Raw genomic sequence first — 25,712 nt, 5'->3', positions numbered from 1 at the left:
ATACATTGTGTGAATACAACTTTGTACGGGAAATCACATAAATATACGTTTAATAGTTTAAATTCAACAGCTGATATTAACCACCGACATAGCCCAGCTGTGGGCTTATTACTTCGTGAAAAAGATGGCCCCTGGAGCCTTAAGATTCACGATTGAATACCATGAATTGGTAAGCGCAGCAGGACGTAGGAGGTCCAGACCCTAGGTTGATAAACGAACTTTGAAAGGTCGTCGGAAAACGCTAGACCCAGGCCACTTTCGACCTGTCTTATTGTAAGTCTATGGGAGAGGTCTATAACCAGCTATGAAACTTCAACGGCAGAAATGACGATGACAATGAACCATTTATTAATTTTATTAACGAAATGTAATTGATAAATGTATCTAGTTCCCTTGTCGTTGGCGATAGGTTCTATCATATTTTGTTCAGTTTGTAATTATTTTTAAGTCTTTCATTCATAACAATTATTCTCGACAACCTTTTATATATTTTGGAAATCCACAATCAGTTACTATTTTTTCTATCTACTGATAAATTCTTCTTTGACTGGTAAAGGTTTAAACTAGTGTCCACTTCTATTTAAGATAATATTTCTTATCTTAAGATGCTTTGCATTCTATGACCTGTTTGCCCTGCGACCTTAAAAACGTCCTTTTTTGTCCCGGTTGTTACTAGTATAAGTGTCTAGGGATATAACATTAGACAATTGAAAAGTACCTGAAATCAAGTTTTCTCGAATATAATACATTTTTGAATTTTACTCTGATTTACATACGGTGCATGCATTATTGTTTCTCCAATTTTCCAATCTTGTTAGGTTCGTCAATTTTATTCTTTCACGTATTTGCTTTTGTCCAGTTATTATTGTCTTTTATCATGCTACTCTTTGATTTTCTTTACTACTATGCTTTACATTTATTTTATGAAGTTTGGCGGGGCACCACTGCCACTTCAAACAAATCGCTCATGCAACCGATGGCCGTTGGGGCCAAAAGGTTTTTGAGTGGCGACTACCAGCGATAAGCCGCTGTAGACTCAGTAGACAGGCCACATCGTTAACATCGCGAGAAGTCGCTGTATGCGGGCAGTGCAAGACCGTCTATTGTGACTATATTTGGGGAAGGTAATATTAATTAGGATTTTGGGGAAGGGGATGCAATGGGCGTTTATCGGTTGAAAAGAGGAAACAGTCTTCTACGTGATCGTATTAATGATTTTCTATTAATCTCTTGTAATGTATTTAATTTGTAATAATTTTTGTTTTTGTCATTGAAATATCTTCATTCACTATTTTATTTAACATATATAACAAATTTACCTTTGATTTTTCCGTTAAAGTACTCACTCGATAATGTTTCCCATTACAACTGAACCATTTTTTTTTAATAAATGCCGGTTAGGTTTAATTGGCAGTCTTTCAAAGTATGCCATTGATCAAAAAGTCTAATATTGGTAAAATTGTCTGAAGTGATTTTAAATTACCTCTTATAAAAAAAAACATAACAAAGTATAATAAATATCACACTCAGAATTATCTTACTAAAAGCTGACCATATCATAGCGAAGAGGTGTCATCAAAGACCACTTCAGGTTTGAACGAAGACGATAGCCACTGGTCCGCTTTGACGGCAGAAAATTTTGACGAAAAAGCATTTTTGAATTGTAAATTTTTACTTCTTAAGTATAAGGCCGGTCAAGATATTACTCTAGATACCTTTTTAATTGGATGTTTTTCTTTACTTTATTATACAGGCTGTTTATTTATATGTATTAAATCTTTATCGAGTGAATGTAGAACTTATTTGCTGATAATTAATGTATGACACACCCTTTTTAAAAATAAATATTTTCCGAAATAATTAACAAAGTAATAAATAAAATAATACAGTAATAAAAAGTATTAACAAAAAAGATATTACCACATATGAAACTTAATTATTTTTTATTATACTGTTCCTACAGACTTTATGCTGCATGTCGTATTTTAATATAAAAAATAAGCTGATACATATTTCAAAGTGATAACTCCATACAGAGTTATGGTAAAAAGGTTTAAAAATTTAGAATCTTTTTGCTAACAAATAAGCTAAACATTCATACCTTCAAAAATCCAAGGAGCTTTTTTGTGTATATATATAAGGGTAATAAATTGTCGAAAGCACTGTGAACCCTTTTGCGTGTGAATGTATAGTTTATTTGCTGTCAATTGATGTATGATTCCTAGCTAAAAATCAAAGACATAAATAGTAAACAACGTAATAATAATAGAGCAATAAAAAACGTAACTGTGTAAAATTTGTGTAGCTAGAAATAACTGGCCTGTCGCATTGAAATGATAATAATCAATCAACTTGTTAAATAAAAGAAAGTCAATGTAGTAATAAAATCTCGGTAGAAGCTATGATTAATATTTTTTTCTTTTTAGGAATTTTAACTAGGGCCATTTGAAAAAATTAAATTGTAAAATATTTGCTACAAGCTTCGCATAAATATAAAAAATCGGATATCGCCTTTTTAGATGCCTGATAGTATAGAGGATTAATACTTTTTTACAAAACATTGGCACTTTTTTGCTGCAGTTGATTCATTATTTTCAGTTTTACATTATTTCACTATAAGTACTCTTCTCTACTTCTAAGAGGTACAGAATAAAGTATATTACAGTCCGTATTTTACGCAAACAAAATTCGAAATTGATACACTGAATAACACTGAAATACTGAATAAAACTGCTATACCGAATTTTACTTTAGTGGACCATATTATCTTACGTATAAATATAATATGGTTAGATGTTCGTATAAAAATCCATATTTTTTACTACAAGAACCCGTAGCTTTATACACTAAAAATTATTACTACAAATGATCGTAAAGAAATCGTTATTAATTTATTAATATCAGCCGATAGATGTCTACAGACGGCCTTCCTTAAAGATTGCCACCGATCGGTTAGGCGCTGCTCGCCGTCGACTGCAGGAAGGATGTACCACACTGCCACTTCAGATAAACCATTCTCTGAGCTTCATCGGTGTCTTTGGTTGTTCTGTGGTTCTCCACATTTCGAGATCGATATCTTTAACCTCAGTTCTGATGCCTTTTAAAACATATTAGCATAGATTTTAATTATTTATTATTTTTAAACAATATCATATACTAACTTAAATAATAAGTATTTTCTCTATTCCTCCATTGAAACATAGTTGGGAATACTTTTTAAATTCATCATTTATTTGCAATAAATTAAAAAAAAAACAACCTCATTTTTTACTTCATCTATACTCTGTTATATAATAGGAAAAAAATAAAAAACACAGAGTTAACTGATAGCCCCATACAGGACCGTACAAAAACGAGAGATGTTTCTTTTTATTTATATAGATTTTTATATAAGGGTTCTGACTGTAAGCTCTTTTGATTTTAAACCAAACAAATGGACCCTAAAGAAAAGAGTGGTAGAAAATGGCCTCTACACGTACTTTCCATATTTGCATTTGGGAAGTGGCTCATATTTACTGCTCTGTATTATTGTTTAAAGGGAACGATAAATATTAAAATTATTATCATAGTCAGCCGTATTATTTTAAATTATATAATATAATATATTTATATTAAAGTATAAAAATAATTCGCTTCTATTATTATTAGAGAAAGGACTTATAAGAAAATACAAAACTCAAAACTTTTATATACATAATAATCTCAAATCTATTGAAGTACAATATCAACACATCAATAAAAAATCATACCCAAAATAAAGCGTTAAACATAGCTTCCAACGTTATAATAAAGATAACTTTTTAACAAACATATTTAGCAGCACATCTCACAACATGTCAGAAAAATATAATGAAAACTTACCAATGTAAGTAATTAGTGAGTTTTCATACTTTTTTTTTTCATTCCGACATTTTTATTGCCTTATATCATTCGTTTCGTGCCAGTAACAAGTTGTACATTGAAATAAGTTAATTGCTTCTAAATTAAAAATAAAACAAATATTAAAACCTCATTTCAACTTTATGATGAATTTTATAAAGGTTCTAATTAATATCGTTTAATATTCGTAACGGTGGATTGCTTTGAGGTGAAAACTCAGAATTGAATAATTTATTTCCGTATCTCGCTCAAGTATTTCAAATTGAAAAAAAAAAGTTTCTTTATTATTAACTGTTAATGTTCACATACTTTTACTGTAAGCACGTTTGCACTTACAAAGGTGTATTATAGCTTACATACATCATACCTGTTCGGCTTAATCGACTCTGATGTGTTTATTGACGTCTAGGGAAATAACATCTTTCTTAACAGAATTCTTTACTGGAAGAAAGACTTTATTGGCAGTTTAATTTAGAAGTTCGTATTTTTATCTATAAAAAATCAGCAGCATTGGTAGTCCAGCGGTAAGAATGAGACTTGCCGTCGTAGATCGCGGGTTCGATTATGGGATACATTGTTATATCATTCACTCTTTGTGCATTAATTATATAGGATTGTAACTGCCCATAAGATTCCAGAGCTAGGTAATACCACACTGCGATCGCTTACGATCTGCCAAGTTTCTTAGAATAGCCAAAATCAAACTAAAACAGGTCGTTTTTGTTATCGCTTTAACAATTATTGTTAAAACCACAGACATATTACTTAACCATATTATTTATACTTTGTACATTAACTACATAGGATTGCCATTGATGACAAGAAAGTTTCCGGAGAAAGCCATCGCCCTTTGTGTTATGGTATTACGATGTTCAACCAGTTTTCCCAGCATAGCGATTTTGTTATAGTCTCCCTAAGGCAAGGCCAATGCCTTGCAGTGAAAGTATATGGCCTAAAATGACGAATCTTTAGATGGTTCGGCAGAGATTTAGAATATAATAGAAAGATGTCGACTGGTATAAAAAAATGGGTGATAAATCACAACATTGTACTTTCTAACGTAAAATTAGCTAGAGGCGCATAAAATATTTAATAATAAAATAGGTACAAAATATACAAGTCATCATATTTTCAGACGTATAACGTTCACAGCTGGTCATAAGTCTCGCCAATAGATTTCCGATAGGAGCGATGACGAAAGGGTCCCCATCAAACGACTTCCGGCCTTCCGATCTGCGTGGCATTTGACTTGCCTACTACCACTTACATCTCAATAGATTGTAAATATGTAGTACAGTAATAATCTATAGTGGATTAAAAATATCCCTTTTAATATTGAACAGCGTATCGTTTAATTGAATAAAAATATTCATAACACTACAAATATTTACCTACTCTCTTTACATTTTCCAATTCGTGGTACTGTTACATTTAATATGTTTTGTTTACTTCGTCGTGTACACTTTTAGATCCAATATTTTGAAACTCTTTAAGATCTCCCATTACCCGACACTTAATAACATGTTCCATTAAACGAAGACTGAGTACGTTCACGTTACGAAAATATGTACGTAAAAGTTAGTTGACTTATTACGTGGAATAATAATATTCTCTCTGTTTTCTTATTTGGATAATATTCATGTTACGTAAATGTTTACGAAATGTCTTAATACTTTTTTTATTTAGACCATGTTGATATTTATAAATTGTATTTTAGGCTATGTGTTTAATTACTGTATTATGTATTATATTTAAGAAATGCATTAAATTTTTATTTGTGGAATGATTTACAGTTGAGTATAATACGTGATAAATCACTATCTATTTATAAGAAAATGAAATATTTACTGAACCAATGAATATTTAATCTTTAATTTATTTTTTCTTTTGGCAAATACGATACAAGTCAGTTTGATTTTTTTATTTAATAACGTATTTATAAAATATATTATACTGTATTTATTATAAGTATATGTACGTATGTTTTGTACATGTTAACAATCCATTATTTGTAATTCTACTGTTTCCATATTATGTTTGTCTGGAAGAAATTGCCTCGTGTGATAAGATCGCCCATTGTACTTTTTCCTTTATATGCAAGTACTTATATATTTTCCAGGGTGTACAATAAAGAATATCAAATAAATGAACAAAAATTTTTAGAAATATCCTGTAATATTGTAAATTATTATTAAGTGACAACAAAGCTTGAAAATTCATTCAACTATTAAATTGAGTAAATTGTAAGAGTGACCACTGTACAAATCTTATGAGTTTGTTATAGGTTTTGTTTGTTATATGTTGTTATCAGTTCAGGGTGCGTTTGTAACCCTCGGAGTTTTAATTTAAATGATGATATTATAGGACAGATCAATCTGATTCTTATTGACATCAAATTCGACTATTTTGGCATTCTTCTCAGAACATATACAAGTGGTCACTGTAAACGATTCTTTATGGAAACTTTCACAAGTTTACTTTGTTGATTTGTATGATTCAAGATCATTTATTTATCTTAACCACTGCGCGTTACTCTCTTTTGTAGATACGAACTATTCATTTTATTCCTTTGAGTTCTTTCTATTTTGTCCTCAGAACGTTTCAAATTTCTTCACAAAAGATTAAGTTTGCACTTTACTGGTCAAAACCTTTAATAAAGTGATCAACAGATTTTAACTTAATATGTTTAATTACTTTTTTATATCAATTCTATTTACTGTTTTAAACAGGTATATTTTTGTGGCAGTTAAAAACTAATGTCAAAACATCTTATAATTTCAAAAATGGAACTCTTCACTTATCTTTTCACGTGCGTCTTTATGTCATTAATTTTAAGAAATTAGCGGCAACTTATAAAATTACGTGTAAGCATCCTAAGAACCAGTGAAAAAATTTCAGCTTATGTTTGTTTATGATTTTCTAAAGTATTATAGTCAGATAGCCTTATTCATAACTTGTTTAAAGAGTTCACATGTGTCGGACGTCTTTTATCAATGACTCTTAAGAACTTCCTTTGTAGTTGTGCGGAATGTAATGGTATATTCAAAATATTTTGCACAATCTTACAGAAATTAGGAAGTTTTGTGCTAGATCTATATGTCACGTTTTGACAGATGCTGAAAGCGTCATTGACATTGTCGTTGGTAAAGAAACTTAGATATATTGTTATGGTCCTGAAATTACGAAAACATTTTTACAGTATTTCCTTCAATGAAATGCCCTTGAAAATGAATATGAATATATGCCCTTGAATATGAATATAGGAGGAAGAGAAGGGGAAAATATGATTACCTCGTTCTTTGATATAGGAGACCGCAATTTAAAGAAAACGAGAAAACAGTAATAACAGAGCAATGTACTATTATTAAATCGGCATGCTCGTTGTTTTGGATAAAGATCGAAAACAATGTTTACGTAACTGAGTTCTCTTGATTAGGAGTATGAATCAGAGTACTCGGGTAAAGGAACAACTGTGTTTTTGGTTTGTAGAATTGTTGGGTCGCCCTTTTCTTTCGTACCTTTCGTCATGTAACTTTTGTTTATTTTCAAAGATACATGATGATACGTAATGATCATTTTTGCCTTAGGAATTTCACAGCTGGATACAAATTGAAAGCGGCCTACGTTCAATATCATTCTATGATCTTAACAAGGCCGCCTGTTCAGATTGTGGTGGACATTTTACATTGAGCCTATTGATACGTGATCTCTACTGCATAATCTTTAAATTTCACCGATCATCTACCGTCTATGTGGCTTGGCTACCGCGACAAATTTTAAATCTGCTGAACTACGACGGTTTATTTCCATCTTTCGATCTACGATCTTCCTCATTCCTTATTCGATGATTAACTAGTGAATTTCAAAAACAAGGTCTAAATTGAGTAATGAAAATGTATTTTTAATTAAAAAGTTTTTATTACTATTGCTACAGTATTTAAAACGAATAAAGGTCATTCCTGCTCGCAACCCACGCCAATTTCCTAGTATTTAATAGTATTCCGCAAAGAATGTTAATTTTCCTCCGTTAATATACGCAACTTCGTTATTGCCAACTACAACTTCTGAGATAAGGAAAATTATACAAATAATCCTGGCAAATAACTGTGGCCAGATTATTGGTCATTGGCACAAATTCTGAGAAAAAGTTTATTAGTGCTAAAATTACAAACGCTTCTGACTTTAGTCACAAAATAGATCAAAACATTTGTAATAACTAATAATAATTCAGATTATAACTGTAGTATTATTAACCATGGATCGGTAGCGCAGTAAAAGAAATCCACCCACAAGTTGGCAGACGATCCTGTTTGGGTAATCGGATGACGCTGGATGTAGCAGCTTGCTAGATGGTGTAGTAGTAGCCAACTTCATACTGGTCCTATTGGAAATCGGTAGGTAAATCTTGGTTCAGCAGTGGGCGTCCTACTTCTGAAACAATGATGAGTGGGATTCGGGTCGTGAATGTGACATAAAATATTTTATTTACTGGTGGATTTTTCAATAACTGAATGAAGTTAAAGATCATGAGCTTGCAGATGTATCAACAGGCTATATTTCCTCAATAATTACAAGTATAATGTAAGGGGCAACGGTTCAGTTACATCACGTAGGCGTACGTAGGTTCAACGTTTCAAAAAATAAAGATTTTTGACATAATCTAACCTGAACTGTTTCGTTGTGGCGAAATACTGCGAATACCCTCTGATAGTATGCATTCAATGCATAGAAAAATAACTGGACTAATAGTGTATCAACAGACTATATTTCCTCAATCATTACAAGTACAATGTAAGGGGCAACGGCAAAAAATATTGAAAATTATATGCCTGATAATTTAAAGTCCCTAAAATAGAGGCCATTAAAAAGAATTGTGAATCATTATCTTTCTTTAAATTCAGTCTGTTATTGTCATCTAGAATTAAATTACATTCGTCTCAAGAAAGAATCAATCTCCCCTTGCAGCACGGATACATTTTTTTACCTGCACAAGGTATTGCATAATGCTGCTTATGGTCGTGAGCATGGTACATCCTTGGTGCAACTGATGATCGTTGGAGACGAAAGGTTTTCGCTTAGCGATCACGAGTCATAGACCCCTGGCTAGGTCCCCCATTAGGGTCTGATGACATTAATCAAGGTTGCGAGAGGTCGCCAGCTTTTCTCGTATATAACATAACACAGACACAAGACCTGCCTTTTTAAGACGAATGATCGATTAATAAAATAAAAATATTTTTACTAATATTTCTAGCTGAAATTCGGGACGCATTGTGTTATGTGAAGCTGTCACTAAGCGACATACAACAGTAAATCGCGCTTTGATATTTGAGGTTAAAAGCTCTGGTTTTCCAGTAAAAGCTTTCGTTGACGTATGTTTTGTAAATCTCTCACGCGTTTACCTTAACACGTTCCCGCGGTTCTCAGTTGCGTTTGTGTTTTTTTTTTAACGCAAACAAACGGTACGTACTATTTTTGTCTGCCAGTTGTTCCAACATTTTCAAAATATTATTATCACATTATTTTGAAATCTTTTTTTTTTACTAGGTACTGTGTGAAATCCTTACCTTTTTTTAATAAATTCTATGCTACTTGCGGTCTAAAGATTTATAGATAATAAATAAATTTTGACACTGGACTTTAGGTTTTGACATTAGATTTAAATTAATTATAGGCTTGTGTCATAAATTTAATAATTATTGAATGAATGTATTTCGACGGTGCTTTACTTGCAAAACGAGAACGGTCGATAATCCTTACGAACTCGATACAAATTAGTGCAGTGTATTATATATTACATATATAATAGGTTGTCAAATATCTCCCTTCCGCCTTTTTGCCTTTTGAATTTCGCGGCTATGTACAAAGCGCTACAGAGCTCGTATCTGGCAATACTATACATAATTTGAAAGGTCTTAACATAACCTACAAAACGACGCTATGCATGATTAGTTTGGATATTGCGTTCAACAGTTATAGACTTGTAAACATGGAGTTCACTAACGCCGAAATTCGCGCTATTTTAAAGTTTTCCTTCGTTAAAGGCAAATCCGCTAGAGAAACGTTCCGTGAGATTAATGGTGTTTTGGGGGATGGTACTCTATCACTTCGAACTGCGGAGGAATGGTTTCGACGATTCAGAGCCGGCGAAAACGACACCATGGATAAGCCAGCCGGCGGAAGACCTGTGACGACAAATACCGATCAAATCATGGACTACATCGAGTTAGACCGGCATGTGGCATCTCGTGACATCGCCCAGGAGATGGGAGTTAGTCACCAAACCATCTGCAGAAGGCTGGATACAAAAAAGCTTGATGTTTGGGTGCCGCATGATTTGACGCAAAAAAACCTTCTGGACCGAATCAACGCCTGCGATATGCTGCTGAAACGGAACGAACTCGACCCATTCTTGAAGCGGATGGTGACTGGCGACAAAAAATGGATCACATACGACTATATCAAGCGAAAACGGTCGTGGTCGAAGGCCGGTGAATCGTCCCAAACAGTGGCCAAGCCGGGATTGACGGCCAGGAAGGTTTTGCTGTGTGTTTGGTGGGATTGGAAGGGAATCATCCACTATGAGCTGCTCCCATATGGCCAGACGCTTAATTCTACCATCTACTGCGAACAACTGGACCGCTTGAAGCAGGCGATCGACCAGAAGCGTCCAGAATTGGCCAACAGGAAGGGTGTAGTGTTCCACCAGGACAACGCCAGACCACACACTTCGTTGATGACTCGTCAGAAGCTACGGGAGCTCGGATGGGAGGTTTTATCACATCCACCATATAGCCCGGACATAGCGCCAAGTGATTACCACCTGTTCCTGTCCATGGCGAACGCCCTTGGTGGTGTAAAGTTGAACCCAAAAAAGGTTTATGAAAAGTGGCTGTCCGAGTTCTTCGCAAATAAGGAGGGGGGCTTCTACGAGGGAGGTATTATGAAGTTGCTGTCTAGATGGAAACAGATTATCGAACAAAACGGCGCATATTTGAACTAAATCCGATCACTGTAACACTTTTTATAAAGCATTGAATAAAGAGCAAAAAAGCGGAAGGGAGATATTTGACAACCTGTTATTTCATATTTTTCTTCTTTAGACTTGTTCTAAGACATACGAACAATTCTTTTGCCAGTGGAGAATCAATGCTGGTATGTACAGCCACAAACCACAAGCTCTTAACTTTTAGTCTAGATCACTACTAATTCCTAATGTTGTCGCTATAATAAATTGCTGTAATAGTAATTTTTCATAGAAATATTATGACATATTGACGTAATTACCTTATTAATAATTAATATTAATTTCTGTAAAATTAAAAAATATATCACATTTATTTATGTAATATAAAATTAAATGCATCGAAACTCGAGTTAAATATTATACAATATAAAATGCTGCTATTAAATTTTTTAAGTACAATCTTCAAAACTATAAAAATCAGTGTAATTTCAACCATCGCTGCAATCGATCTTTAAACTCTAAGAGATCCATAAATTCTACCATCCCAATATTTTACTTTCCAAACTGAACTGTATAAACGCCTCCGCGAAATAATAACCTACGTTACATAAACCAGACCACGATTTCTTAACAAAAACTCATTCTCGACAATGTGTTACGCGTCAATATTAAAATCTTTCGTAGGAGCGTTGACAGTTATATTAATGGGTTTTATAAAATGCAATTAATATTGATCTAAACAATAGCTATGTGGATGACGCAAACTGGAACAGTGTTCCAGTAAAAATAATTTATTTACATTAAAACTCTTGAATACATTTTTTTTTAATTTGTAGTCTCATTTATCTTGAACATATCTTAACCTTATTTTTTTAATAGCACAACCGTTAAACACAAATTTCTTATTGTTAGCCTTGTATCGTTTACGCTTTTGAAAATACAGTTAATTTTCTTATACATTAATCGAAGTATCACTGAGAATGTATTTATTAAAATTATTTTGGTGTGTTAATTAAAATATGAAATAAAATTGTTGACATTAAAATATTAAAGAATACAATGAATAATTGTAACGACGCAACTTTGTTCGTATATCCTTACAACAGATTTGTTAAATACTGTAATAAACTAATCAAAAAATTATAATAAAAAAATCCCCGATAATAATAATTTACTTAAATCGTTGTTTCAGCTTATAGACACCAACTGCAAGGCATTTTCCACTCCTATAGGTATCTATAGGCGTATATACCACATCCGCCACGTTAGGCAGGCATGTTGGTGATCGCATTGTGGTATTATGGTACGCAGATGACACTATTGCCCATCCTCTGGAAACATCATCGTCGTTATTTCAGTCCATGAGCTCACCGCAAGACAGTCCCACACCAAAGATATCTATGTGAATATTACCAAATTGTATAAGTCTGTCCGGAATCTAAATTCAATCCTCGATACTTAGTCTTTAATCACAAACAGGTACTTCTCAAATCCATTTTCTCTAATTTGTTATAATTACATATATGTAATTATTTTCTTCATAAAGCTTACTAATTTTTTTTTATGTAAAGTTTTCAAACTCAGCCTATTTTGTGTCGTGCTTGTTGTATGATGTGACCTGGTTAAGCATCCGGTGCCTGCAACGGATGTTCAGGCATCGTTGTAAATAGGAAAAGCAATTTCAGTTTCAAGTAGGCTTTCGATGAAATTCATATTTATATCTACCATACGAAATAGGTTTTATTCCTATTTGCGTGACGTTATTTTTATCGTACTACTGGGGCCAATGTACCGTGCTTTTAGTATAAGTTGAGTAATGGAGAACTTACACCACCATAATATACTTTCAAATTTCAAAATTCAAAAAAAAACTAAACTGTTGCTCGGTTTAAATGAAATTTACAATTTTTGACGTGTTCATTACTGTATTGACCACGTAAATAAGTTCCACGCTTTTCTATTACGTAAAACTCACGAATGCGATTTATTTAATAACACATATGATTTTTAAATAAAAGAAATAAAAAAAGGAAGTCCTATATTTCGTGTGGAGCTTTATTATATCTGTTCAGTTCCGACAGTTCTGTCAAGACTCGCTGTGCATTCATGCTATTTTCCTCGGCCCCACCTCGCTTAGGCCACCGGCCTTCTTAAGTCACCGTATATAGATGTCGATGTCACGTGGCGAACTCGGGTGTCTACGGAATTTCACGTTTCGAGTACAAATCCAAACCGACTCGGGTGTCCTAGTACCGGGTCATTGAGCGTCTGTTAGACTGAAAGCTTGGCACCTCTTTAATCTGGTGAATATATTGTAACGGTCCAGTCCAGGCTCTAAGGAGGTTCGTCTAGTTTAGGTACAGTAAAGTTTGGGCTGGATCTACTTCTTTAATCAATTTAAAAAAAAAAACTACACTTAAATTTAACTTTATCATTTTGCACTGCGATTGATTATAGGTGCACAGGTTTTATAAGGATAATTGTATAGCTACGACATAGTCAATTAATGTATGTTATACTCCATCCGCAAATCATCGGTTTTGAGAAATAATGAATACAGTAATATAACGTGATAATAAAGTACTAAAAAGCGGTTACAAAATTTAGATTATTAAATATTAAAATCAATTTATTGTTTTCTATGGCCCTGGAGACTTTGTACAGTAGTTTATTGGCACGTCGCATTCCTTTATAAATAATAAATAATGTTTGATATTTCAGAGTGATCACTTTACACAAGGTGATTGGATTGGTGATTGGTGGATAGGTGTAAAAGGTTTAAAGCTTTTTGTTTATCAATGAGCTATAAATTCACCCCTTTAAAGTTTTTACATCGACATCAAGTCATACTGTATACATTCCACGATCTTGTAATAATAATCAGGTCGATATCATTTTTATTACAATATATAAAAAATGCACATCCATCACTTTTTCTTAGACAATTCTTGCATTCGAATGAATTATTTCATTCCATGGTTTTTATACGCAAAATAACATATGTGATTTCAACAGAAGAGTAAAATTTCTGAAAAGATCGGAGCAACGCGAAAGTTAGAATAACACGTTCAATAACTTCGTGCTTCTTCGAAATCCTCGTTTCGATGATTTAACGTATTTTTTTAAATTCATTCAAGTATTTTATGTTTAAGATAAAATAAAAAATCTTCATCTTCAGTGATAGTCTGGCATTGGTATTTTATAATAATTTTTACAACATACCATAAAATATTAATTCCGTTATATCATCTGCAACCAACAAGCCTATCCTCGACTATGATCTCCTCGAGATTTTACAACGCGCAAGGACCTACAGATGACCTAAGCTTGCTTATAAATTAGGTTTATATTTATTAATTCAGAAATATTTTTTGTCATGAATCGATTTGAATGAAAAATGAATCAAAACATTCCATTTGCACAAATGTTACTTTTTTCTTTTTTTTTCGTTACAATGCAGGTGTAAACTATTTTTTCATTTTTAATGCTCTTTCTATCTAAATTTTTTCTCTGTTTTCCTCGCATGCTTCACTAAATCTTTCATTCTTCACGTTCTGATCTTCTTTCGCACGACGCATTTCCTTTCTCGTCTACATTTCTAATTACATTGGTTCTTATTTGAGAGTATATATTCATTTACTTTTCTTTATTTTTACTTGCAATTTTTTGTTTATTTATTTTGTTTATGTATTTTATACTTTTTATATATTTATTCAGTGACCTACTATTTTTATTTTTATAATCATTTACGTTTTGTTTTCTTTTAGTCGGCATTTACTTGCCCGTTTATTGTAATCCTTGATTCTGTTTCTAGCAATGGTCTACTCCTCGACTTCTCGCAGAACCTTATAAAAGCGCTGGGCTACGTTGGTGATACTTGATCATCTATTATCTCCTCATCTTTATGTTATCTTTGTATAACTCATGTAGTACAATATCTATAATATGATTCACAGCGTTGTTGTCACGTACATCGAACAATATCATCTAAGATAATGTTTTAAAATTACGTATATTTGATATGGTTATGCTTCAAGATATAAAAAAAATATATTGACCTGAAAAAAAAACGCTTCGCCAATGAGGCTAATTCACCATGGAACACGCAAGAATGCTAAACGCATATACGTCTTTACTGGGTTCAAATGAGCTACCGAAAACGTATTCGTTCCTTCTGAATTGGCGATAAAATTTGAATTATAACTGAATTATTTAACATAAGTATTATGGATAAAGTGGCCAGTACATCACTCCCCTACAGAGCAATAAACCCCCGCCCCACCTTCTGAATAAAAATTTTGACAACGTCATTTCGTTTGAACGACAAAAAACTAAAAATTTACATTGCATAACACAAACGGAATGAACAGTTAAGTTTACAATAGTAATAAAATCATTAATACATATACAAACTTAATAATTACAATTATTACGAGTAAATATAATAATTAAATTACTAAAAATATTATAAAATGAAAATTGGATAAAAAATTGACGATTGTCAACTGTCATGTAATGTCAATGCATAGTCACGTACACAGAGCGAGCCGCATTTAACGACTGACACAAGAAGCGACACGAGTACGATATTGTGACAGACGACGGTAATATGACATCATTAATATGACGTCATCAACATGACAATATTTATTACTTTACTCACAATTTCATGCTATTAATATTGACGAACTATTCACACACTGATTTAAAGTCATGTTACACTATTCCTTTCGTAACTCGGCGGAGCAAAAATATCTAGACGCCTGAATGCAACCGGGCCAGTATTGCTGAATGCACGAAGGGAAACCGACTGACCGGAAATAAGAAATTGCCACGACCTGTTCATGCGTGTGTCCATTCTGCACACGCATCTGCGCCGCTAGTTGAATGTTACTTGAAGAGGGTCAGATCACGTCAGTGCAGATTACGTCGATGTCATATTAGTTTACATGTGTTTAGCAGTTGAAGATGAGCTGACACCCAAGCATAGTTTTGTTTCTTATTTTTATTTAATGGAGCCGTGCCGACTAATCGGTGTAATAATGTATAACTCCTGCAGATGCCCCGTGGAGGGATGATTTGACGGTGGCAGTTGTGTAAATCGCATTGTTTGCCGCATACGCATTTATCAGCGGGCTGGCGGGCCGTGCACTTTGTTGCACGACTACTACTGCATGTGTGGAGGTGGCTAAATATTGGTCCTTTTATTACTTGTTTCTTAATGTACACGGTAATAGTTCTCAAGTGGCTACCATGAGCCAATAGATGCGGCTAAGGTAGGTCATAAGAAAAGTAGATGCGGGTAGTAATGAAACAGACATTTTGGCGCCTATCTGCTGAATTGAAGGAGAACAAGAACAAAGTATTGATTGGACACCCAGAGGGTGTATTCGAATATATACAGAGACTGTTTAAAATTAACGATTTCGACCTGATATATGAAATAAGAGATTTTTCTGTAAACACATAAATATATATATACATAAATCAATTTATACTACATAACAATTTAAATGACCTATATTTACTATAACCAAAAACAATTTTTTGAATAAATTACACACATTTCCTAAAATACAAACTAGTGAAAAACTAAGTGAAAAACTTATAAAAAGAACTTTCAACACTTATTACAGTTAATATTTTTCTTTGTTAAGAGTTTATACGAAACCTTAAAAGGAAAATTAATTAAAGTCAACTTTCAAAGCTCTCAAGAACGTACGATTAGTTCAGTAACTTTACTTGCTGTTTTTTTTTTATCTAGACTCTATTCTTACTTAGATTCATTGGAGCAAACGAGAATAAGTTTTTCTCCAACTACAAAATTGATTTGGAAAAGTTTAGTAAAGGTTTGATTAACTTTATAATAAAGTTAACCCTCTGATCTAATTTTTTTTAATAACTGATGTCTTACAGTTCTTGAGTTTCTGTTACATTTAAAAAATTTTCCTCTGTTTGAGCTAAAATTTAATTTAAACCTAAATACACAGTCACTGTGATTATAACACTCTACCAAGGAATACTAAGTTATTTTGCCCACATCGCCCACAAACGTGAAGATAATTTTGACTAACAGTTCATTGTTGATGGTGAAGAAACTACGTTGACAATCACCAACCCATTCGTCTGACCAAGACAATAACTGAACACCTTGTTAACACAGCCCTGAGGAAACAGAGGATAGAATGATATGAAGACAAAAGGCCATGAATTCCGTCGAGACTTTCAAAATGGACGCGACGATTGAGGAGATAAAAAATTGAAATTCTTCGCAGCCAAGAAGTCTTACCAAATTTAGAAATGGAACGAAGTAAATTTGATCGCAGAATATAAATCGAATTTCCACAGAAGTATATATCATAGGTATATATCATAATCAGAAGTATGTATCATAAGGGTGTCTATAAGTCTATAAGTCAAGTCATAAGTCAATACACAATACACTAGCCGTATGAAATTGAAATTGTTACGTAGACAATTGAAATTGTTACCTAATCACTATATCTGTAGTTCTTTCTTACTTGTAAAAATTCGGTAACGCAATGATCGTTGTATTAATTTGAACTATTACATCTTAGTCATATCAACATTCTGTTAAATTTTCACACTTTAATTTTTTATCTTTACTTTTAGAAGTATTTTTATGCACATTAAGTCTACCGGTATTATTTGGTGGCCCATTTCTAGTATCCACTAATAAATCGATTTTTTTATTAACCACGACTATATTCTTATCTAAGAAATTCCAAACAAATGTCTTACTTTTTTGTTACTCTTATGCCGACAAACGGTCACTGAAATACATCGACCTCCCACAATGACCGGTTTTGCGCTGTCTGCATCTAGTGACTTCTCGCGTCCTTGATTATGTCGTCGTCCCATCTCATGGGGGGTTTTCTATACCGCGTTTACCGGATCGTCACAACTCGAAAACCTTTCGACCCCAACGCCTGTCGGATACACAGGTGATGTGTGATGATGATGTGCCTCGCCTACTGCCATTTCAGACGAACAATTCTTTGGGCTACTTCGGTGTCTTTGATTATTCTGTGTTCTCCTCTTTTGACCTGCTGCGAAGTTCCGAGCATTGCCCACTCAATTGTTCTCTGGGTGACCTCGATCATCGTAAGCGACCATGTCGGATCCTTATATCATCACGGGCTACACACATTGATCAAAAACCTTAATCTTTCGACTTTATGGCATTTTGGACGCTAGTAGAGGTAATTACAGATATAATTTTATACTATATTATAGATAATAAAATTGTATTACACAATTGAGGCTATTTATGGCGAAAATAATTCTAGTCAATTAGTGGTATAAAATAAGTATGTAAAATTTTACCAAAAATTTGCATACATCTCGTAGACATAAATCAAAGCTCAGTAAAGCGTGTTTTTTTAAACGTTTATATGTAATTCTGTAGTTATGTATATAATAAAATATTATTTTAAAATGACGCCTTTTTTGCGAGCCTCTTGTTCCTCTGTCTTGAATATATGGCAGGTAATTATGTTTCAAATAATTTTCAGTACATTTTTTTATTAGCGTTCTCTTCTGTCATTCTTCACAAGTTCTTATACTGTATCTTCTTTCATTCTGTTTATTTTCTTATATACCATTTTATTAATTCACAATCTCTTATTACTATTGTATAATAGATTACCGCCAGTCCAGATATTCATTAACAAAAAAAAAATAAAGATATTTTTTAAAATATTTGATTTAATATAGATTGTTATTTTAATTAGTGGTAGTTCAGCAGTAGATGATTGACACTGAACATCGTATTTCGCAAGTTCGTTTACCTATATAAAATCTTCTCTAATAAATACTGCATTTGTTAATGTTTTTTGTTAATATTCTGTATTTACTGTTCGTATCATTCCTAATCCAATCTCATACATGAAACCCGAGCGTAGCCCTCTACATGTCTCGTTGAGCGATTGTGAGCTTGCCAACGAAGCCTGAAGTGAGAGACGTTTTAGCGCCATAAGTCAAAACCGGGGTTCCTTTCAACGAGTTCGACATAAGTGTTTTGATACTATTTCAGTCGTTAAACTTGTCTAGGAAAAAATATACAGCACGAATGTGAAAGTTTTAGTTTTAAAACATTAACTCTGTAAACTTTATATAGATCGATATTAAGACAGTATACACTGAACAAACGTATCTAATATTGCAACTGACAATGAATTACGTTCAAGTGTATACAAGGGTTTATCTTATCGACGTATGTATAGAGTACTTGATGTATGTCAACAAATATAACAACTGATAAAGTACTTTAGTTCTATATTTTGATACACATAAACTATAATTCGTTGTAACATTGCTATGTTACACTTGGATGTATCAAATTTCATTAATGGGTATGTCTGAGAATTGTTCTATTCAATAGAGTGCTTGGCTTAGCTATTGACATGATAGCTAGCCAGAAGCTAACATACTTAAATATATGTACAAACATTTAATTAAATCAGGCTTTATTTTACGGAAGTTCATCCTAAGTAAGAAAAGGACCAATATTTAGCCACTTCCGCACATGCAGTCGTAGTTGGCAACAAAGTGCACCGCCCACCAGCCCGCCGATAAATGCGTGAAACACGTGTTGAGTGATTTAACGGAGGTAGTTGTGTAATTCGCATTGTTTGCCGCATGCGCATTTATCAGCGGGCTGGCGGGCGGTGCACTTTGTTGCACGACATTAAGTGAACGTAATTGTTAATTAATGTTAATTGTGAAAAGTAATGTTTATCTGTATCAGCTTGTAAATTAAAATCTCTCATCAAAAGTGTGTTAAAGAGTAAGAAGCTCAATGTCGCTGCAGGAGCAAGTTGGCTATGCGCATTCACCTGTGGCCTTCGACTTTAGTCGATGCTTGTACCGTAGTAGTTAATACTATGTAATAATAGTATAATGTAATAATAAATATAAAGGGTAATATTATTCTATCGATCGTTAACTTCACTCAGAATATTCGATAATTAAAAAAAATTGGAAGTATTTATTGTAGAAATTTGTTTTAATAATGATAGTAATTTGATAAAAGTTTAGGTTGGTTTCAAAATACGAAAACTTAGCTTTCATCTATTAGACAGTTTAATTAAAACCGTAATCAAAGAATAAGGTTTCGGATTTCTAATTTTGCGAAAGGAAACAATCTCTTGTATAATCTCCGAGAGTATTTTATAACAACCTAACCATTATTAGAAACGGCTAGCACCGGGTGTATACAGAAACAAAGAAAAAATAAAGAATCTTATTTACCTAATTCGACCCTTCTTGGTTATTGTCGAAGACCATCGGGGCACGTGCTTGTAATGGTGTAGCTAATTCTTAGAACTCTTCTTATTTCATATAATGGTGACATAAAAATAAGTATAATGATATAAAATAATTGATTTTATTAAAAAATAATAATCGTCGAATCTATTGCTTAACTCAAAACTCTAGAATGACATTTTATATATATGTAATGTCATGCCAGTAAAAACAACGCTTATTTTTACAGAGAAATCATATATTACAAAGAAATAGTTAAAAGACCTGTGCCTCGAGCATAGCTCGGGAGACAGGTTTTTCGGGAACCTCTGCTCTTCCGTTACAATAAATTATTATCGAATTGGCAGGCTAACATACTTTAAGATCACTTGGGAGGACTTCATGAAGATGAGATGGCTCTCGAGAAGGGACCCCGGCGTAGGTAGTAGTCGGACTAAAGGGCGTTTGAGAAGATCGTACCTCGGTCGACTTAGTCGTTTGAGCCCATAGGCGCCCACTACAAGGCATGGCTAGCCAAGATGGATCGAGATAGTGTATTCACATATTTATAAAGAGTATTTACAATTTACACGATCCCAACACAACGGCAGCGACTAAATAACTCATGGCGTTCGAATTTAAATCAGCGTTCGAATTTAAAATCGAACGCGCAAGTATGATTTAATGTAAAAGTGTTGTGGTCGTTGTAGCTAACAATACGAAGCGTGAGCGCTATACAATCATTAAGTGAATGTTTGTTTGTGGCTGTGTCCAATTTTTTAGATATATTGAAAACAAAGTACTTATTTTCTTTAGTCTTTAATTCTTTATTTTTTAAAAAAGAATGTATGAAAATTTGAATTCATCAGAAACTAAAATGTTGCAGTTTCTTTATTTCACGAGAATAGCAGCAAAGAGTGCAACGTGCCATCAGTCATTAAGTGTGTTGGAATAAGTTATGCTATAAACTAAAATAAAAAAATTCTTATAAAAGCAGACTAAATCGCTGCATTTGCTTTACTAGTGATATCAGCTAACGAAAGTATAGCAGTGATTATAGATAAATTACTTACAATTGCATATGTACTAAACATTAACTAAGCAACCATTTAAAAAAGGCAAAGATGTTTTAATCCATTTTCTTTGTTGCAGAGAGTTGACCCCAGTATGAACTTGACGCTAAACGCATCAGCAAAATGGTTAATAGAAGCATCACGTGGCATAGAAAATCCTAACAACCTTCTCGAAAAATTCTCTTTGAATAGAAAAGTGGACGACCAAACCAGCGGTCTCCTTTTGACCTTCTATGGCATTTTAGTAATCATCGGAGCTGTCGGAAATGCCCTCGTTGTCATTTCGGTATGTAATTATGATAATAAAAACATTTATATAATTGTTATTAAAATTACTAGATTTTTACTTTAATTTACATATATGATAAAGAGTATTAAATAAAATTGTAATTAAATTTATTAGTTTAAAATATTCGTGAATTATCTCTCGCTCTAACTCTCTCTTTCTTAAATTACTGAACATAAATTATTTATTATTTTATTATAATTGAAGTGACTGTCAACCATTTGTTAGTTATTTCACATCCTGAATATATATTTCAAATACAGCCCTATGATAAAACAGTAAGTCATATTTAGAACGCTTGGAAACCAAAACTTTTCACTAAGATTAAGAACAGTTATAAATCTACATTGGTTTTGTAGATATTAAAAAAAATCAGTAAAACCATATACAACAATTCATTTTACAAAAGATCATCATTACTTTTGGATTACCGCTTCAGCAGTATTATTATGGAAACCTCAGTAGAGTTTAATTAAAAATCCCTAAAGTTAAAATTAATAAAACTGAAGCGCCATATAATTTATATAGACATTGAACAATGAAATTAAATTGAACTTTTATTTCAGGTAGCTAGAAAGCCTGTGATGAGGACAGCACGGAACATGTTTATCGTCAACTTAGCCGTGTCCGATGCTCTGGTTTGCTGCGTCGGCACACCTTTGACCCTTATGGAACTGCTCACCAAACATTGGCCCTTACCAGACTGGCCGAGCCTCTGCAAAGCCTGTGGTGCTATTCAAGCTATATCTATTTTCGTTTCGACTATCTCTATCACCGCTATTGCCCTGGATAGGTATCAGGTATGATATCTTCTTTTCTTGATACATGTTTGAAAGTTTCAAAGTCAACTGGAGTCGTTGTTAATTGCTAAGTCAACAGCCTGTTAGGCCATAGCATAAAAGATATCGCCATATTATAGCGTGAGGCAACGAACTTACAGCGTCATCTATCGTCACCATCTGATACCAGAGCGCCCGTAACTCCATCTTGTGTCTAGTATAATAAACTTTGCAAGATATATTCCTTTAACTATGGCCGTCAAAAGAATAGGTATGTCCAAATATTGCTACTTTATTCCTTTAGTAATAATAGCTTTATAAAATTAACCGAACTTAAATAAACCACATTTAAAAAAAGCGAGCTAAATCTGACAGCTAAATAATAATTCAGCTTAGTGTCAGTCTATTTACAACCTATTGACTGTTTTCTTAAAGCCACTTGTATCGTACTTCACCACATCGAGGCCAAAGTCTTTCTAAGGACTTTACTCGTATGTAAAACATAAAGAGTACTGCATTTTTGAATATACCACGAGCATCTTTCAAAATATGAAAATAAATGTTATAATCATCTCTTTATTTTAATAATAAATAATTATTAAAACTTAAAGTTACACTATTAATTTTCAGCATAAATAATAACGTATGGTAATAATAACATCAAGATAATAAAGTAAAAAAATAATGAATGTGGCTTTTGAGGTATAGAACTATATTACCTCCATTTGTAGGTCGCGAGTTTTGTTTTCGTAGCGCACAATACAAACTGTTAACAAACCAAAGATTCGTCAATAGACTGATCGTGTATTTAAAAATGTTCTTTTTGTAATTTCCGTAAATAAATTATATATATATTTTTTAAAAAATTGGAAATTAACAAAAGAATGATTTTTATTAATCATAGACTTTTCTCGCTATGCAACAAATAAAGTATTATATTAAGACAGATTTTTATAAACCCAAATATCTTTAGGGAAATAGAATAATTATTTTTAAATGAAAATAGATAATTATTAACAATCAATTTATCAAACATAGAGATCATATCAAACATAAAGGAATTATTAAAACTACATAAAAAAAGTCCCTGTTTCATATGTAGAGGTGAACGAGGAATACCCAAAAACGGAGGCCATTACAAAAATACAATCAATTGCATTCTTAAAAAGAAGCCTGTGATGCAATCCTGTCAAAATGTAGTTAACTTAAAAATAGATTTCGTGTTAAACTTATGTCTATTACGTTGTTACATTTCGCAATTGGCATAGCTTTATTTATTTAAATCAAAGTGAAATAATTTTCTTTTAAGCTGTTGATTTAATTTAATGTTCTGGACAAACGTAATCCACGTATATTAAAAAAATATTACAAAAAAGTTGCAAGAGTAAATATTTAGGGATTGTACTCTATCGTGATGTATTGTTCTTGACAAGTTTATGAGTGAAATAAAACACAAACGAATGACGAATGTATTAATTTTCGTGAAACTTGTAAAGTTAGCTTTGAACTCGATTCGATCACACTTTATTTGTGGCTCAGTGAACCCGCATCCCAGATAATTCACGCTACTTAAATAATGTAAACATATGCGTTAAACTGTTTACGCCTCTCTCAATATCTCTGGAAATAGGATTCGCTGCGTTGATTTTTGACGTCATATAACTGGATAGAAACGCTTGGTAAGCGATGATTGTCATTTAAGAAGAACTATAAAATTGTAAGGAATAATTTGTTTCTGCTCTACAAGTGTATAATAAGCAAAATACACACTACTCATGATTTATATTATGAAGTAATTAAAAAGAACAATCTGTGTCACTCACACAAGTAAAAATAAAAATGCGCTGATGATATATTTTGTTTTTAGACGGTTTTATTTAGTTCGACCCGTACAGGATTTGTTTATTTAGGTCAAAATTAGAAATTGAAATTTAAGCACCTTCCCGTTGTCAGATTGATCTGAAATTTGGTACACACATTTAATTTAGATTACAATACAATATAATAAAATCAATAACATTATAAATCTAAGATGGCCGCCGATACAAAATGGCGGATTACATATTTTTCCTTAACTCCCTTAATCTAGGTCTCAAATGAAAGGGCTACACGAGTAAAACTCGATGATTATGACAAAATTTAAAATTCAAGATGGACGCCGTTCCAGTATGGCGGATTAGGTACATATTTTTCCATAACCACCACAATATGGGTACCAAAAAACCGTTTAACTTAAAAGTTTTTTAAATGTATTTATTTATTCATATTACTGTATGTCCATATTAATATTTGCAGCACTTGCAAATCAAAGTTCCATAATTGTGATTTAGTATAAAAATATTCGATTCTATAAAATAATGAATCAAAAGGTCGTTTTCGATAGTTATAAATGTGAGAATTTATATGTAGAATCTTTATTTTTGCCATGTCTGTATTATGTATGTATATTACTTGAAATACCTTTATTAAGATTAGTCTCTCTACCAATAATTACCACGTGTTTTATTTTGTACATTTTTTGTATCATACAATGTGTGTAAAAACAAATGAATAGAGTATATGTTTAGCCATTAAACACTGAAATTGCAGCGATAACAGTTGAACCTAACGGGGTTAATACAACGATTAACATATCAAGCATGTCTCGAGTTATTGATTTTTTGTGAACTGCATTATTTATCGGTTCATCATTGAAGGGTCTAACGTAATAAACCAAATGACTAAGCAATAGATAATTGATAAGCATGTTTAATGTTATACGATAAGCAATATGCAATAAAAATGCATGATTTTGCAAGTCTTGTTCTGGTTCAAAATTGTTAAAGATTCTACTATTTATTAACTGTTTAATAAATATGTATATAAAATTATGTACGGGAAAAGTATGTTCGTAAATATTATTTATAAAATTGTTATATAATCTCTTTGACTATACTATTCGTATTTGGCTGGTTTTGACTATATATAAAAAAAGAAATAGTTTTGTGTAGTGAGCGATGAAAAATGTTATTTATTTTTCTTACTGTCCAAATGAGAGAGTCATGCTACTTACAAGATTGAAAACAAAATTTATACATAATCAAACTTTAAAAAAATATGTCTTGAATTTCTTATGAAATGCAAATAAACTTTTTTCGTCACCTGTTATAACCATCGATATCTGAAGGGAATCTGTGTAAACCAGTGTTTTAAAGAAACTTTCAGATGATTCGCATTTTAATGCTATTTTGAGTATATCTTGTATGAAAACGCCATCATTTCATACGATACAAACATATCGTACAATTATGATATACATAGCTTTCTTTATTAATGAAGAAAACTCGATAAAAAATATTAACATTAAAATATTTATTTATATTGCGTAAAAATCAGAAGTTAAACCTTAAGGAAAATTTTTAAATAATTATCTGATTTATAAAAGAGTCTACCAAATACAACCTACAATATAATGTAGGTAA

General features: G+C 32.5%; 1 protein-coding gene across 1 annotated transcript in view; it reads left to right on the top strand.

Moving 5' to 3' along the window:
- The window catches only part of NPFR (Neuropeptide F receptor), a 55,063-nt gene that overhangs the window by 27,463 nt on the left and 1,888 nt on the right, over positions 1-25,712 (top strand). Inside the window, exons 2-3 of the mRNA XM_068769433.1 lie at positions 21,266-21,472; positions 22,039-22,272. Of these exons, the coding sequence (XP_068625534.1) occupies positions 21,266-21,472; positions 22,039-22,272 (441 nt within the window). The remainder of the gene's footprint in view (positions 1-21,265; positions 21,473-22,038; positions 22,273-25,712) is intronic.

Source organism: Battus philenor, unplaced genomic scaffold (assembly GCF_028537555.1).
Source record: "Battus philenor isolate CCGP_79_NKW_IND1 unplaced genomic scaffold, ilBatPhil1.0.hap1 SCAF_28, whole genome shotgun sequence".
NCBI lineage: Eukaryota > Metazoa > Arthropoda > Insecta > Lepidoptera > Papilionidae > Battus > Battus philenor.
The sequence above is the reverse complement of the archived record's forward strand: the minus strand, read 5'-3'. Positions and strand labels throughout refer to the sequence as shown.